Source organism: Pelmatolapia mariae, linkage group LG18, assembly GCF_036321145.2.
Source record: "Pelmatolapia mariae isolate MD_Pm_ZW linkage group LG18, Pm_UMD_F_2, whole genome shotgun sequence".
NCBI lineage: Eukaryota > Metazoa > Chordata > Actinopteri > Cichliformes > Cichlidae > Pelmatolapia > Pelmatolapia mariae.
This window is the reverse complement of record NC_086243.1, coordinates 4,796,059-4,815,110: the sequence shown is the minus strand read 5'-3', so window position 1 is coordinate 4,815,110 and position 19,052 is coordinate 4,796,059. Positions and strand designations below refer to the sequence as shown.

Here is a 19,052-nt window from a genome sequence, read left to right as displayed (position 1 = left end):
GATATATGCAAAAATAGTTTCAATGTTTTTTTTGTCCCTACAGTAAAAAAAAAAGTATGTTTCTTTCGAAAAACTAGAATAGACTTAATTTTTTATATTAGGAACTCATTTTTTTCTTTGAAACTTTAGATTTCCAGTTTACTTGTTTTCTTATGTAACACTTGAGGCTTTTGGCTGTTGTGAATTAAGATTTTGGCTTATGACACATTACCATGTTATTATTATTATTATTATTATATTTTTATATTCTTTATTTAAAACACAGCCACACACTGTTAAAGTACATGTACAACTTGACAAACAATTTTGGTTTAAGCAATATTTGGACCAAAATTAACCTCACATGTTCACATTTAGGAGTGAAAAAGAACCTTTAAGCTTGACAGAAAAAGTCTTTTGATTTCTATCGTGACATATATCATTATCGACTGATATGACAATAAAGTTATCGCGATAAGAACTGTTTCTATATTGCCCTCAATGTGACGTCAGGTGCAAACTTTATTTATACAGCTAGATTTTGTGGGAAGTAGCTTTAATGTCACAGATGACAACAGACCTAAAAAGCTATTCTCAATGAGCTTGGATTTGCTTTTGCACAGCTGACGGTGTGTCTCATCAGACTTTAATCTTCACTTATCACACTGTGACATTCCAACCTCTCTCCTCCTACAATGAATAAAACTGTTTAACGTGTCTATTCCTTCGGGCTCTGCCGGTTATGTGATTTCATTTTCTCGGGCTATGAGGCATTAACCTCACCTTAAACTTTAGCACCCCATTATCAAGCCTGACTCTGCGTGCTCGTACAAAGGCCACCGTTTTATGTGAACTGTTACCAACCTTTGCTGTTGCTGCTAGAAAAACATGTTTACGCTGTTTTATTCGGATTTAGTTTGGACCCGTGCATTCGGCCTCTAGATATTACTCAATATTCAATTAGCTGCAAGTTTTTTTCAGCTGATCAAGAACTTGAGGTTGTAATTACATTTATATTTTCTAGTTGTGCTTTCTGAGTAGCTTGTTAGTTTGCACCCTTTTAAAAGTAACACTTTGTATCTAATTAGGTACTTAATTAAAAGGAACTCACCCCTCATTCATTTATTTTCTTCAAGCAGTGCGGCTGAACAGCTCTGCCACGATCAGCCAATAACTGACTGTTTTTAACTTTGCAACATGGGTTTCATGTTATATAATGGACACAACTTAAATCATATGATGCTACTTTGGTCTAAAAAATTCAACAATGACATGAGATATTTAGACCTCATTGTCATGGCAACGCAGTAAAGCCAAGTGTGCTTTTCTTGATGGATACTGGGACTGTGCTGTTGTGTTGAACTTTTTGTTACAGGAGATACACATATATAAAAATATATAAAAGTAAAAAAAATGTTAAACAAAAAAAGTGGCTTTTTAATATTGTTAATGAATGCCTTAAAGCACAAAAGCAGTGTTTACATAAATGGCTTAATTTGCATTGGGAATTCAAGACCCGAGGTGTGCAATATGAAGCTCAGCTTTAAATGCATCTAAAAATTACAGTAAAAAAGATGGCAGTCTGCCAGTTAATCGCATTTCTGGTTAAAAATTAAGTAACTGATAGATTACGATCTTGCTCCTCTCAGTGGAGACCGAAGCAAGGTTACTAACAATATAAATAAAGAATCAGTAATATAAGCTCGGTGTGATTTACCTTGAGAGAGGACCCATTGATTGAGTTTGACGTGATAGAGCACAGAGCGAAGATTCCAGTGCTGAACGAGCGGATAACCAGACACCTCGCTGTAGTTCACCATACCTGCAATTATACACACATAAAAAACACACTTCCTGTAAAACAAAATAAATAAAGCAAAGAAAACTATAATATTAATGTGTTATTTACTCCCACAAATCAGAGGAGATTGCAGTCTTCAGTGCAACATCAAAGGATGGCCCTATATTTCATTCTTGTTTACTTTACCTGAAAAATCAGGAAGGAAATGCAATAAATATGAATAATATCTTAGATGACGGGAGAACAGGCTCCAGTTTAAGATCAAGAGAAACACAATCTGCATCTGTAGCTAGCTGCTACTTAGAAAAAAAAGGAAATGGCAACATTAGCATTTATTCAGAAATATGTTAATATACTGAACTCCTTTAAGTATAAAACACATTAATTCTAAAGTAAGACTATGTTAGTATTAGTCACACAGCAAACTTTTACATCTTGGGGCCAAATATCAAACAAACATTGTGAGTTTCTAAAGCGCTTTATAATGTAAGTTCATGCAGTGAAAGTTAGGGTCACACAGTGTTAAAATTATATGAGAAATGTTATTTCTTGAAACCTGCCTGCTGTTTATCATAAAACAATCATAGCAGATTGAATATTTATTCATAAGACTAAATAGCTTCATCACAAATTCCTTTTTTATCCCAACTGTTCATTGATTCACTCTGAATTTGCACTAAACACTAAAAGTCTGTAATAACTCCTAATTAGCCTCGTACAAAAAGGGTAATTACCCATAATTCAGTGTATTCTCTTTTATGACCTGTGTCCTCTGTATGACAATGATAGGCTGTGGTTTATGCATAATTAGAAGTGATTAAAATAACTTCTCTTATACTCAGACACAACAATAATTTCTGTTCAAGTCAACCCCCCCAAAATTAATGAGATTACTTTTAGTTGATTTATTAATAAAATATATTAAGACAAAAGTATTACCATTTGAAAAAGAGATAAACGTCTCATGGTATAACAGAGAAAATAGTATACTGAGTGTGATTTGTAAATTGGTGGATGAAAGTTTCCTAATTAGTTAACTATTTATGTTGCTGAGTGTTTTTCATTAACCATTTTCCAGTCATTATTTAAACTTTAAGGCTTATTAGTCTATTTGCAAATCAAATAAACTTGTCCTTTGCATTAAAATCATGTAAAAAACAAAAGAAAAACCTAAACAAAAGGTAAAAAAAACTGGTGTCCTGTTATTTCTAGTCATCCACTTTAGTCTGCAGAGTTTTTAAACTCATTTTGTACAGCAACAGAATATTGCTTTTAAGAATTAATATGCCAGACATTCAAAGTTTTCTTCTGTGCTAACAAATAAACACAGGATTGATTGAGTTTGGTAATGTGCTAATTTCTTTATATGCTGCTAGGAAAACAGGAAATAGTTGTAGCAATTTAATGAAAGCTGCAAATATACATGTAAATACAGTTTTGTACAATTCTAACCAGCTTGCAAGAAAATATTTGGTATGGCCACTTTTGTTCTTCAGCATAGTATAAACTCTCTTAAATATGTTTTCCTCTTCTTCTTCAGGCTTCTTGAAGGCTATTCAAAGCTCTTCTTTGGATGTTGACTTATTTTTGTTTCATCCTCTGTCCAGATGATCGTATACTCCTTCAATGATGCTGAGGTCTGGGCTCTGGGGGGCCAGTCCATCATTGACAGTGTTCCATTGTGCATTTAGCTCTACCCAGTTATGACCTTGCTTTGGGATCATTGTCATGTTCAAAAAAATGGAGCTGTTGCCAACCAGATGCTTTCTAAATGGTTCTGCACAGTGGATCAAAATCTGACTGTACTTTTCTGTGTTTATAACCACAAAAAAACCACGACAGAGCGGAGACAGAATTTTACAGATGGCTGTAGACACTGTTGTACCTCCTGACCTCCTTCATATAAACCGATAGTGATTTCAAAAATTTCTGCATAAGACCTTTTCAGTCCAGTTCTCGTGTAATTTGGTATACCACAGCATTTTCTTCTTGTTTCCCTTCCTTGAATGACTGGCTTCTTGACAGCCACCCTTTCACTGAGACCATTTCTAATAAGACTATGGCAAACTGTAGATCGATCAAGTGAATGGTCAGACGGTTCTCTCCAGTCAGGTCTTTGCTCGATTTTTTTCCCCCTATTGTTTTATTTTGTATGTTTAAGGACATGACTTTCAGATACTTTACATTTGCTGTAGATAAGTTTAGGTCTGCCACGTCTTCTCTTGTCCTTCACTTTTCCACAGTTTCCTAAAAATGTCACACTGCACATCACGCTTATATATCCCAGTCGTCAGTTTCTCGTTGAGAATCAACTTGCTGATGCGGAAATGCTATTTTATGCCTGTCAAACTGTGTTATTTTTTCATATACACAAATAAGGACTCCAGCTTGTTGACTAACAAATTAATCAGGATAAATCAATACCCAATTTGAAGATTTTTCATTTATGCAGATCTGTGTGCATTTTGTCAGATACCTCAGAGTGCTTGAGCACCTCGGTGTAGTTATGTGACGGAGTGCCATCAGTTGATATTTTTCACGCTGCTTTTTTTTCACACAGCATTCATTTACAGGCCAGTACATTACATATACTGATAGTCTCATTTAGCTTTCCCTGCTGACATCAATAATGCCCACACCGTCTGCCCGAAAAAGTCACCCATGTGCAAATGTTTGTTTTTCCTTTGGTTTTTTTTTTTTTTTCATTTTGATCCACCGCACAGTTTATCAAATGCTATGCATGCTCTTTGCTCCCCTGACTGCCGACCTGCTGGCTTACCCAAGGCAAGAAATAGTTGGTGGCAGATAAAGCACAGCACATAGACATGGAAATGAGCCTGCAACGGCACACATGACAAAGTAGAAACATTTATCGAGTACCACAGTGGGAAAGACCTAGATGCAAGAGAACCAAAATTAAAGAATGAATCAACCTTTTTTTTACTGATCAATTATAAATTATATACAGTTTGTGATGGAGCACACATAATCTAAGGGAACAAGATGTTAAGTGAATATATAATCTTTGTCTTTTCTCTGTTGGGGATCGTTGTGAAAATGAAATAGTTTGATTACGCAAAAATTCTTTAACTCTCATCGTGAATAAAGCATCAGCCTGTTCAGTGGCAGGACACCCTTAGTTAAAGATAAGAGTGCCAGATCAGGCCTTTAACATCACTTATATCAGACCATAAACAGATCTGCTGAATATAAATCACCCAGTCTCCCATGGCAACTGACAGCCATGTCATGTTGCATCAGTGGGATTACGGCAATACATCACTGTGACTGCTCCCACGGTGTTCGCAAGCACATTCAGAAGGTATCTGAATAGTGCTGTGGACTGAGACGCATATCCTGCAACTGCAGACACCGTAGAGGCAAAGACATGGAGAGAGGCGAAAGAGAAGAACTGTGTGTCGGCGTGTGTGTGTGTGTGTGCATATGAGGTTTGCCTGTGTGCATTGGAGAGAAAAAGTGCACCTATTTTATGAAAAGGTGAGAGGGTAACAATAAGTGATGACTAAAGAAAAAGGATGTCTGCATTCGCCAGTGAAGGGTGGAGGTGTATGTGCACGGCAAAGAAATGAAGACGTATCAGTAACCAGCGTGAAGAATTTGTGATGCATATTGTGGAACTGAAATTGGCTGGGACACATCTATCACCTTTCTGAGGACAAACTTTTTTGTCCCTTATATGGAAGGCTAGCTAGAGATCATCATACTTCATTTCACCATTTAAAATGTAACAGCAGGTTTAGAAATTGGGGAAAAAGTACTGAAGGTGCAGATGTGTTAACTTTACAGAAATTGTGACAAATTTTAACAGAAAGAGCTTCTTAGAGGTGTCTAGAACAGCAGATGCAAGGCTTTTTCTGATCTGACATCCACAAAGACAACATCATGCGATCAAGACAGGTTGATCTGCACCTCTGACAGTTCAGTCCCCTCAAAATCTTTTAAAATGACACATACAAAAGCTTTGCTTTATTTAGAAGTGAATTTGGTTTTGTTTTTCCCCCCAAAATATCAGGATTACTTATCATGCACACTTTTTGTCCCTGAGTTTCAAAAGCCAAAATACGATCGAATACGTTAAAGGTTAGTAGTTAGGGTTAGGCCAACAAGTAGTTGTTGTGACACAAACTAGTTAAGGATCAGATAAATATTCATTTTTATGATAATAGAGTTTATATTTTTGTCTGATCCCAGATTATTTTTGATTCTGTGTCAGATTAAATGTTAATGAGGTATGAATTCTTGCACTGATAAATCCGAGGCATGTGATAAAGTACGCTCTGAATCATAGCTTTCTTTCTCAGTTATGCATGCTGTTTAGTGTGGAAATAACCTAAAAAGGAAGGAAAAAATACAGATATGTTGAATAAGGACACGTTAGTCTTTTTGTTGAAATGTTATCAACTCCACTACACTGAATAAAACGATTAAACTGTCATGCCCAGGGTCAATATTCAATTGTGATGTTTTACATCAGTTTTGTGTTGGTGTGATTGAGCTGAATTTAGTATAAAATAGCAATTTTAGTTTGGAAAACCATCCACAGCTCCAGAAAATATTCATTTTCAGCCAAGCTGTTCATTATTATAGGTATGGGTAAGGATCAGAACTTGGATGTAATTAGGGGTCCATTATACACATGTTCAGCAATAGCTTTGAGTCAGAATGGTTTTCATCTTCATCATGTTATATCATAATCATATTATCCTAAAAACTGCCACGTAAATACAAGTTACAGATAAATTTGTACCTTCTACTGTCTTGCATGTGTCATAAGAGATGTGTAAATCATTGCATTCAGTTTGCAAAATAAATTAAATATTATTAGAGGGCAATTGTTGTGAGGCTTTTACTTTGACTGCTGACTTGTACGTTTAAGAAAAGATCTACATGGAAGTGGTGGAAGCTGGACCTGTCTAAAAATTAACAGAGAAACTGAAGAGCGAATGCAACGGTGGCTGTTTCTTTTCAGAATAAACATCAATACATAAATTAGATATGAAGTATGACGATTGTTGTGGATGTGTACAAGGCCAGTAACAGTTCCTCTACAAGGGTGCTGTGAAAATGCAACATTTGGCAGAGGCTTGACACCACATATGAACTTGATGAATAAGCCTCTAAATGTGATGTTCCTGCATTGTCCTCACCTTCAGCTACATCCATTTATCCCCTCTTATGGGAAATGGCTCCCCGGAACGATAGATATATTCCCCGGCACCAAGAGAGCGAGAGCGCACTACTACATAACCTCCCCATCCCCATCTCCATCCCCCGCCTCCCTTAGTAAAAATGAATAACAAGCCTAAAACATATACTGTAGTGCAGCGTATTCTTCTTCTTGCTGAAAGGCCTTGTCTCCCTTTTAGCCCTGGGGTGCTCTGCTCTCATTGTCTGACAGAATGATTAATTTGACTGAACTTCACTTTGCAAACATCCCAAGTTCACAGTCTCTCTGCATGCAGCCTTTCACAGAAGCAGCTTGGTCAGGGCCGCGCTGTGTACAAAGGCTGATTTCCTTTGTAAAAATACAACGGGGGAAATTTTTCTTATTAAGACCACACTGGGAAAAATAATCTTAAAGAGTAAAAAACAAAAAAAACAAAACAAAAACGAAACAAAAAAACCTGCCGAAAAACAGCAAACCTCAGCTGAGGTTAAGGTCCAGCTCAGCACAAGTTAGCTGTGCATACATTTACTGCTGTAGTTAACTACACTCGGTCTGTAACTTGAGTGCTTTCTCTTCTGAGAGACACATTATATTTTTCAAACCACCACACTACACATCGAGATACTGCTGCCGTGGCAGTTTAAGCTCAAATAACATTTTGACACTTGAAGCATACAATAAATCATAAATGCGCTGCATTGTTTCGCTTACAACGAAAAACAAAAAAAGCTGAAAACTTTATATCCTCGGACATCTTCAAGTTTCCAAAACTGCATCCATACATTTCAGCACTAATCAGCACTCTGAGCTTTATGCTTTATGTAGTAGTTTGGGAGACAGGTGTACCAGAGGGCAACACAGATTTCTTGGATAGTAGAAATCATTAATCCCCCACTGTCAGAGGCTTAAATGTAATTGGACAAATTCATAATAATGGTTTTTGGGGAATTCTTTTCAAGCAACGACTGAAGTCTGGAACTCGTGGACAAAGACTGACTTCCCCCTCCTGTGAGGATTTTTTTATCCAACTTTCTTTGGGGTCTTTCTGTCTTCAGTTTTGTCTTTCTTGGTTGGGTTGATACAAAGTGAATGAATTGGACACTGCAGAACATATCCCTCTTTTATACCTCTGGAAACAGCTGGTTTGCTTTTGCAGTCCGCTTTGGGTCACTATCTATGTGAACCTTGAAGTGCTGTCCATCTGAGCAGAAAGTACAGCTCTTTACACTCCACAATTCATCTGTCTGCTTCTGTCTTCTGCCACATCATCAATAAACACCACTGACTCTGTGCCATCAGACGTCATGCATGCCCATGCATCACATTGCATACACTGTGCTTTACAGGTGTTGTATGCACTGGATGAATATGGTAGAGATGGATAATGATATGTATATCTCCTGGCGAGTGTTCCGTCTCTGCTGGATGCTGTGAAGACCACATGGACCACTGAATATCCATCCCTGCTGCCCTTAGTGAACGTCTCTACTCACCATTTCAGTCTTTTTCTTCTCAGAAGATTCTGAAGGGTTTACTTGACAGAAACTGCTGTTGCTTGCATTAGTCTGATGGACTTATTTAGTTTTTGCAGCCTAAAGATGTTTCCCGTTTCCTCGCACTGAAATCTGCTTTCACTGCTTACTGTGGATTCACACTAACAGATTCCACATGCAAATGCCCCAATTGTGTCATCAACTCCAGACCTTTAACCTATATATTACATTAAGAACTAACAAGGAAATAGTTCACGTCTCTCAGTGAAATCAGCCGTTGAGTAATTTGTCCAATTACATTTTTCCCTTGAAAGCAGGGGCATGGGAATGAAAATAGCAGTAATTTCCTGATGGAACTTGGTTGCAATTTGTTTTGTGTAACTGTTCTCAAATATCAGTTGAAATTCTGCACTTTTACTCCATATTCACCGTCCAACTGTAACTCGAATCATTGTTGGTACATAGATTAAATAGCAAAAATTGTCTCAGTGTCAAAAATTAGATGTTTATGTCTTTTAAATGATATATAAGCTTCAAAAGAGAAACTGAAAATACAGAAAATTGTGTGAGGAAGCCTTACACATTACCATCTTAATGACCAGCTGTCGCTTAGATGACTTCTTTCCTACTTTCTGTGTTGACTCATCTGAATGCTTTACATTAATCTCGTGTTTGACTGCATTATATTTAATGGCATTAGTTTTGTTCATTACAATGAAATAATGTAGGAGCAAATTATGGGATGTACCTTATAATACAATTCAATCCAATAAATCAAAAAGGAACCACAGGGTCTCAGTGTCACAGCGCCGATGCGATGATTGCAGTGCTGTTCACTATTAATAATATAAAGGCAGGAATGCTCATGCTTACTGCACCACACATGGAATTGAACAATGTGAAACGGGCCACTTTGTGTATCAAAATAATAATAAGTGAAATTGCAGGCTCATCTGGCTCCTGAAAGAGCAGATTTAGTCATTAGGTAGTCTTTGTGTGAAAATAAAAAGGAGCTGTCAACTTTGAACTCCTAAAGTAGAATACTATGTTTTTGTTGTTAGTGGTGGGCCCACCTTTTGAATATAACCAGATCACACATTGTGTCTGTCAATATTCCAGAGACTTCAGATTCAAGAATATTTAATGAAGTAGTCGAGTACTATCTTCAGTACTCTGTAATCTCCTCCTCAGTAACTGAAAGGACCGACACATTCCAGCATCACACAGGCTTATAATAGCTCTGTAGCCTTACATGTTGTTTCTTACAGTGTTACAGCTGGTGTACAAATTACTGCTACAATGAACAGCTCCCTGTCCATGATGAGAATGACCAGGACTGAGCCCTGAACAATCCTGCTCTTTAACACCAGCTGAGAATGAAACAGGTTTATGTGAACAGAGGGAAAAAAGGTTCTTTCAAACCTCCTTCAGCTGGATAAAGACGGGACTACATGGGTTGTATACTAAAGCAGATTAAATACACCATGGCCGGGGTGGTGGACGTGTCATGGCTAACTATGTGATTAACAGCAATATTAAACTTCAAACTGATGAAAGACTTACTAATACTTCAGTAGAACAGAATTTAAAAGTTCTTTCCCTCCAGTGACAGTGTTGGTACAGAATAAAGAGTCAAAGATAAAGCGGCTATTAAAGCATAAAGCAACGCAAAAGACAGGAGACATGAAAAAATGAGGTGAAGAAATGAAAAGAAAAAGCTTGGAGACTTTAAGAAGGGCTGCAAAGCTGAGCTGTAGCTTGACGCCAAAGATCTCTGAACAGAAATAGAACCAATTAGGACAGAAAATGGCTGATGTAGAAAGCAGCAACAAAACCAATATACTAGTTGCCAATTCTTGATCAGGACTTCAAGGCTGACCAATAGTCTAAAATTAGACATCGGGGCCAAAATCATGCTTGAGCTACGCTTTAACACAAATAAAGTCGAAAGACTTTACAATGCCTGAGCTCTTATTAGTTAGCTATAAGTAGGAAGGTGCATGTGGGAAGCACTTGTCTGGTCTCCTGCTGTTACTGTGCAGCTGCTATAAGAACCTTTAAAGCAGAAAAACAACACGCAGCCTAAAAATGATGAAGAACAGCGGGTACGTTACATCTTTAACAAAGCCATAGGTGATATTCTAACTATTTAACCCATAACATCCTGACTGCTGGTCAGTCTTAGTGAAGTCTCTCACTACACCACTGAAGGGAAGTCACTGTGAGAGTTATTATTACAGCCGACATCAGACAGAGTAAATCAATAATAAATAGAGTCCTTATATTTCCTCGGTGACAAAAATAAAATAGAAGGAAAAATTAATGAATGGTGTATCTGGTGCCAGGTGTATCATATTTGACAAGTGAATTTTTAAAACTTCTACATCATCTTTGTGACACCCCCACCCAAATAATCTGTACAATACAATGTTAAACAAGAAATTGAAAGGACAAATTAATATTTAACTAACTTTTCACAATGCTTAATAAACACTCCATTTACAAAAAACATGTGAACTTTCTGGCAATTATTTATTGGTTCAGGCTTTAAAGGGTTTAGGAAGCTTGAACATTTAATAATAAAGCAGAACGTTTCTGTCTAGCAGCGACTCTAGCATGAGTTTATATTTTAAACTCATAAAGACTGGACAGTGCTGGGCTCTGGCTGTGTAACATTACATAAATCAAAGTCAAAATCAAATGAATATTCTGTTCTATGAACAGACTACAGTATGTGTAGGAGCTCACTAGAAGGTGAATCCAACAAGCTCGGTTCCCGTCTACTGGACTTTCTTGCTGTGTCACCCATGTTTGCTCACCTGTCTGCTTTTGCATTATCCAAAGAGAAAGAGGCAAAGTAAGTTGCATGATGCAAAAATTCCTTCAATCGCCAAATGTTCCTGAAGTTTTAAACATTTTGAGAAACATATTCAAAAGCTGCAAAAACAAGCTCACATATATTTGAATTTATTAGATACTTGTTCCAATTACTTTTATGCAGATGGTGATTTTCTCTCATGTAAATCACCTTGTAACCTCATGGCCATAAGCGACATACACAACAATTAGGTCCCTTGTGTTGATATATGATCGGGCATTTAAATAATAATGTATACTTTATTAGTCCTGTAGAAAATTGCTTAGTTCTATGCATTTAACCCATTCACTCAGTGAATGGGTTAATTGGCAGCTACCAATCCAGCACCCATTGAGCAGTGTGTAGAGATAGTACCTTGCTCAAGGGTACCTTGAAATCATGGGGCAAATACTCTACCTACTGAGCTATACCTGCCAACAAAGATGTTGGAATAAAATGTGGGATAAAAACCTATCAGGGTGCACCATTACAATTACAATGTGCTCAAGAAACTAAAAATGTTTAAGTTCTGATGATTTTACCATAGTCACTCATCTAAAAATAATAGATAAGTGTATACATAATAAGCTCCCTATAAGTGTTCTGTCACCTTGTAGTTAGTAACTGTGCATATATTATATAGATGTATGTTGGCAATGATTTTGTTTGTGTGTGTGTGTGTGTGTGTGTGTGTGTGTGTTTTAAAGTCCCAAACAGGGACAGGGATTTTAAATTACCTTAGGCTGTAAATGCTGTGGTGTGTTTTATGTAGTTTATGTGGTTTATGTCACATGCAGTACTTGTCCCTATGTAAAAATAAAATCAAGTTTAAGTATTTTAGGACCTTATGACCCAAAATGACATTTTTGTGTAATAAAAGGTTAACATTTTTCTTTTTTTCAAGCTGAAATGTTTGCTTTTCTCTGTCAGTATAATATAAAACACAAGAAATTACTTTGTGCTCAGATCTTTATGGCTGCAGAGGTCTGAAGATAATATCTGTATTTTCTAAACCCTAAATTCATTTGATAGGTCAAAGATACACAGGTGTTTTTCCAGCTGCTATATATATATATATATATATATATATATATATATATATATATATATATATATATATATATATATATATATATACATATACATATATGTATATGAAGGCAAACAGAGTTCAGACATCAAACAGAGTTATGGCATCTACTACAGAATAAAAACGGATTAAAAACGAGCTTAAAGGGAGCTCGTACATTTTGCCACATAGTAAAACTATCCACAAAAAAATGTCCTTTGTTCTTTCTTTGGTTAAGCTAAAATTAAATGTTAATCCTACAGCTGACTGAGACTGACATTTTTGAAGCCAAATCTTGCTCAATATATTTCTCCTCAAAGTGTTCGCTTACATCTCATGAAGCTCGTCAGAGGATGGAAGTTGCTTGGCCATCATGGCAAAGAGATGAATTTGTAATCTGAAACTTATCTGTTTAATTATCTTGTCTACATAACTTTAAACAGAACAGACACATACCTAAACAGTAACTGTTTTAAAAACAAAGAAATTAATCATTTCAATTTTGAGAAATTTAACAATCCTTGTAACCCTGATCGAGAGAGTCCGATCATCAGGCTTAGTGTCATATTAAACAGCGAACTAGTCATTTATTGAAAATGATCTGAAATGTAACCATACCTCCTATTTAAATCCCCCTCAGTGCTATGGTTATATGATTTCACTTGTCTGTGATAATGAGCCATCACTGGTCAATACTGGTCTTCGTGGCTTTATCAAACAATAACATGGTTGTAGAAAAATAGCCACAGCATGAAAAAGTAGACTCAATTTTCATGAAGCTGCTAAACAAGTCTTGTCACTCGAGGAGCACGGGTAATGAGAGTTACAAATCCCAAAACACACTGCACTCAGAGAAATGGAGAGAAAAATGTCAGCAAAAAAGAAATAAATAAATCAACAAATCAATATAACCTGTGATTTCCACCGAGGAAAGGGAGACAAAAAGCCTCACCGTCTTTGTTCCACTTCCAATTAAACTGCTTAGGGAATCGAAATTGAGTTCTCTTGTTAACATGTGTGAGTCTGTCTCAAAGGGAAGCAGCGCAAAGAATATCAGACAAGTGCAGGGCTTGCTGATGCTTGACACCAAAAGTGCAAAGCTGATGGAAACCACATCCTGTCTAAACAGTCCTTCTGTAACTTTGGCTTATGGTGGGGTTTGTTATTTCAGTCGCTTCTCTAAGGAAGATTCATAGGAATGAGCGCAGGTGGGAAAGTAATCTTATGGCTCATAGAACCCCATTAACTAGCCTGGCCTGTGCTCCATTTCACTCTTGGATAAGTCTGGGAATGAATGATTTACTTGGGAAAAGAGAGGAAGGGGAGAGTGAAGACAGAGAAGTAAAAAAAAGAAAAGTGAGGGGTGAGTAGCAGACCTTATGCAGGACGGACTTTCTAATAGGAAACCAAATGTAATACACCACGATCCTGAATTCTTCAGCCATAAATTCAAATAAGAAAAAAAGAGACGGATGGAAGAAAAATCATGAGCAGAAGGCATGGGGTTGGTTACATTAGAGCTTAAGTCAAATATTTCAAGGACAGATTACTATCAAGAATTCTCATTGTTCTCGTCTTCCTTCAAGCAGGTAGCCTCTTCGAGTTACACTAATCCCAACATCACTGTTCATATAGCCCCTGTTCAAGCAGGAAATGTACTTGGCCCCTCTGAAGTAACATTTAGACCATGTCCAAAGCTAGCATTACTGCTGTGACCTACAGTGGGCACTACTTTGTAAATCCTCTTATTCCTCTAGGTACTGTGGTCTGTGTGAGCTGATTTTCTGTGACATTTTTTTTCTAGTTTCACAATAAGACATTTCAGTGAAAATGAGACAGCTTTTAAAGTGCCATTGCAGATATGGCTTAGTCTCTGGACTCTGGCCTGGCTCAGTATGATGGAGGGAACTAGGCCTGGATCAGCAGTTGAGGAAGGAGATGGATGGATAAAGTTGTGCTTTATGATTTTTGTTCAAAATCAAGATGAAAACTTGTAGTTATGCTGGCATTGTGGCATCAAAGATCACAGCAATGGCCAAAGACGTTGCAAGGATCACAAGAGAAATTATTTGCATTTCTTAAAATATCTCAGTATCTCCTTAAAAGACTAGCAGAAAAACATTATCACGATGCTATTTATGTTTTCAATGAATGAACTGAAATGCGTTTGGTATCATTGCTGTGGTCTTATGAATAAAATGTGTCAAAGCTAACTAAATCCCCATGACCCTGAGCTCTTGCACTTAGATCCCAGGCTCAAAACTTTAAAAAAATAAATAAATAAAAATGTGTGCATCTGACAAAAACACTCTGGGAACCCTTTCAGGCAATGAAGCATGCCATTGGCTTGACAAATATAGCTAAACTCTAACAAATCATACTGCCAAACACATTATCAATAAGCCTAAAAGATGGGATAATTAGGCTGGCAGATGTGGCTGGTGACATCTCAAGGTGACATGCTTTTCATTTCCGCTGTGTTGAAGGAAGGTTGAAGGGACCACTAAAGGGGCCGCCGTTGCCAGAGATTCAAAATAAGATGCCAGAAAAGTTCCGCTGATACTGCTGTGCTTGCGTGGTCACAAGGCCATATGCTTCGACTTTAATTATGAGGGACTTGGGGAGAGAGGGACTCTGGGTTGAACTATGAATCACTGCCACTCTGTATGCCCCAAAAGCCCTGTTCTACTGGATTTAAACTGCGCCCACGCAGGTCTGCCACCGTCTATAAATATACCCCATGCTGATGAATGTATTAAATAGACAGCTGATAACACGGTTCATTCCTATATACCTTTTTTCAGCTTAATAAAATCAATATATCCAGAATGTTTAGTGTTATGTGTTATGTGAAAAGGATTAAATGGTGATTGTTAATATAACCTGACCTAATGCATCCAGCCCTTTAAAATGTGGAAGCAGAAAAAAGCAAATGTCAAGCTACAACTCTGAAATAGATCGGTGCCGAATCTTCCAGTTAACAACTGGAAGCTTACTACTTGAATTCTGTGTGTGAAGGTGGGTGTAGCTGGGTGTTATGGGGAGCAAAAAGTCAAACTTAAATTAGTGATGTGCTCTTGTTGCCCTTCAGCTGCCTCCAAAGACAAACAACTCAAACTCCAAACCTTTTGATAGAGAGTCCTGCTCCACAGTAGATCACTGAGGTTATTACTTATCCACCCAGCATTGTCCTGCTGTAGCACACGAGTGGTACTGCGGTCTAAAGCTTTTACAAATATTGAAAACTAGGCCTTAAGTCGAGCATGTATACTGAAACTTTGAACCCTCGTGAGGTCTAAAGCAATCCTCCTGTTCGGTGACACAGACCTGCCTCTTACAAGTAGGGCAGGTCTGTGTCACCGGGACCCCCAGCCTCAGCTCTTTTCCCCTCAGGTAGAATGTTGTGACCCCCAGCTGTATTAATTATCCTGTCCAATGTTGTCAGCTAATTAACTGACGCTTAACACAGGAACCGGCTGGGGCAACTCAATGCAATTAATCAGTGTTGAGAAATAAATTAAAATCCTTCCTAAACATAATTACTATACAGGTTCTGCTTTCAAAATTGAATTTTAATTGAGCTTTAAATGTTATATCTGACTTCTAGTTGAAAAAAAAAGAAAGAATGAATTTTCATGTATTTACACTTGAAGTTTACACAAACAAAAATGCCTCACAGCTTTAGTTTAGACTCGCTAAAGTAGCCAACAGGAAATGTAATTAACTGAAATGTGCATGTAAAATGAAGAGCAACCAGTTAACCTAACCCCACGCAAGCTGGGGCACCTGGAGAGAACCTACACATGCACAGGAAACACATGCATGCATAGTCTGCACAGAAAGGGCCCGGGCAGCTGGTGGATTTAAACCCAGGAGCTTCTTCCTGTGGGGCAACAGTGCTCACTGCGGCACCACCGTGCTGCCACTGGCAGAAACATTCCTAATCCTGAAGATATTACAGTTGATACTGCAGTTCGAAAGGCTAATCATAAGCTTACACTCTAGAATGAGCTTTTCCAAAAACATAATATCATTCATTTTGATACTTTTTTTTAAACGTGTGTTTAAAGAAAAATCTATACAGCATATTCAGTAAATGATGCTGTAATATGACCTGTCATATGTTAAAGGACATATGACCTGGAACATGTCCTTTAACATTCCAATGTATCCCTCTTTACTACATTAAAGTTTATGCACTCTTTGCATTTATGACCATCATGACAAACTGGTTGAATGTCAACACACTCTAAAGGAACTGACAAAAAGAGAGCGAGGAGGAGGAGAAAGACAGAGAAGCACTTAGGAAACGAGACCCGTGGAGACTGACAAAGCATAAAACTAGTCCAGCACAGAGTGAAGTGACAGGGAGTGTTATACGGTTGCAACCCCCTTGGCGGGGGAAGCACGGCTAAAGTGCAGTAACATCACCAGGTCAAAGCACAGCACAGTCAAGGTGTGACTGCTACAGACTGCGTTGTAATTTTGCATGTGTGTGAAAAAAGTGTACGAAAGTGAGACTAACTGATCAGACTAGGATGACAAAATTATAGTAGCGACTGTGTGTCGTTAACTGTGTTTCTCCCACCAAACCCCATCCCCCCACCGTGGGGAAGGAGGGAAGGGGGAGGAGAAGGATATGATGACAAAGTTGGTGAAATGATGGGCTGCAGATGCCCTTCACCAACCTCTGAAGATGAACAACTCCATCCGGGAGCCACTGATAAAGAGACTTGTTCTGCAGAGGGTCGTGAAGGTATTTCATCGTTTATCCTCTGGCTGCCCTGAATTAGAGCCGCTGCTGCTACGGATCCATCCTGATCAGACATATTGACTTCCACAAGGAACACAGATTTCCTGTTACAACTGTATATGTGACGACTCGTACATGTGCGCTCGTCCTGAGAGTTATTTATTACGAAATGCTACCCTACACTTCTACTCTACTATAATACTGCTGGTGGTTGTATTGTTTACACTGTTTGTGTGTGAATGTTTGTTGTCATGGCTCCTGTACACACACACACACACACACACACACACACACACACACACACACACACACACACACACAGAAAATAGTGCAGGTACTTTGTACAAAGTGCTCGACTATATAAGAATCAGTCCATTTAGCACTAAGGCAGCGTGACGTAATCTGATTATTTTGGTTTCTTACCTCAGACTTTAGTAAAGCAATAATTTCCAAATCCACAAGCTAAAGTTCGAAACCTTCACAGGTGTGTTGAGGTGGGATGAAGCTTACAGCAGAATTTGAAGATGGGTGTGGTCCGACCCATGAGTATTAAGCAAAAGAAGTGATTAAAATTCAAAAGATTTCCACATGAATGCATGACGATCATTACAATTAATATATAATATATGAATGTGAAATGTGCCTCTGTGCAGTGCAACCAAGTGTCCTTCTTTCCGCTTCTCCATTAAAAACTAAAGTGCAAACGGAATTTAAATGTACGAGTTTTAAATGGATGAAGTATACTGCCTGACATGATCCCTTTTGTCTTGTATGACGAGGTTGGAGGGGTGTAATAGTGTTTGTTTGAGTGACAGCTGCTAGCAGGGGAACAAGAAAAAAAGCAGACAAACTTACAGTAACCTTACATGTCAGGGGCTGACAGTGTCAACAGTGTGCTGTTTAAGAGGAAGGCCCACAGCAACTTTGAAGTAGACTGAGGGGAATTCTCAAAGTGTGTTTGCATGGTTTACAAATGCAGACCAGCAGCTAATTAGCTGCTAACCTAGAGACTGAGCACATTCAAAAAGCCTGAAGTATAGAAGTTCAGATGTGTGTTGATAAGTTAGGTAAGGACACTTTAGCTGGAATGATACATGCAAAAGCCTAAGGGTGCCTGAATAATTTTAGGACAATCACATTAACGGTGGTTAGCACAGTCACCACACACCAATGCTGTCCTGGGTTTGAACCCGGTGGCTGGGGCGTTTTTGGGGAGTTTGCATGTTCTCCTTGTGCTTGTGTGGGTTCTTTCCAGGTATCCAGCTTCCTCTCACACTCTCACATGCAAGTCAGGCTAATTGGTGATTCTAAATTTGCTGTAGGTGTGAATGTGAGAGTGTATGGTGGCTCTTGCCCTGTAACAGCTGGAATAGGCTCCAGCTCTCACTGACACTGAATTGGACAGGCAGTTCAGAAAATTCACGGATGGATGGTGTGACCAAACATAACCAGCTGCTAAAACACTTTGTGTTCAGCTCGTACTTGTTATGAGATGTTTAAAAGAGGACTGCAGAGGTGAGAAAGTAAAAACAAGTTTTATTCAACAAGCTGATGAAGTTTAACAAAGACTGTGAACACAAACTGCAACAGTAGGATGGCAGGTGCACAGGCAGGGTGTCTGGTCACAGGAGGGTGAGCAGACAATGTGAAAAAGACTAGACTATATATACAAGGGAGACGCGAGTGCGAACAACACACAGGTTGTGCAGAGAATCAAAAACGAAGAGGAAAACAAAGAGAGCAAAGCAACCAGAAACAAGTCAAGAGCTTTATTACCAAACTAAAATAGACAAAGACAAGGAAACATGGGAGAACTTTGAAAAGGATATGAGAAAGTATATCAATAAAATCATAACAGGGAAAGCTGAACAAACCCCCAACAAGAAACCACTGTGTTTCACTACATCCAATA

At 38.1% G+C, this 19,052-nt stretch overlaps 1 protein-coding gene across 9 annotated transcripts in view; it reads right to left on the bottom strand.

Annotated features, from left to right (window-relative positions):
• The window catches only part of astn1 (astrotactin 1), a 435,323-nt gene that overhangs the window by 166,765 nt on the left and 249,506 nt on the right, over nucleotides 1–19,052 (bottom strand). For all 9 annotated transcript variants that reach the window (XM_063461087.1, XM_063461088.1, XM_063461091.1 and 6 more), the window contains one exon: nucleotides 1,697–1,801. In XM_063461087.1, coding sequence (XP_063317157.1) covers nucleotides 1,697–1,801 — 105 coding nt within the window. The remainder of the gene's footprint in view (nucleotides 1–1,696; nucleotides 1,802–19,052) is intronic.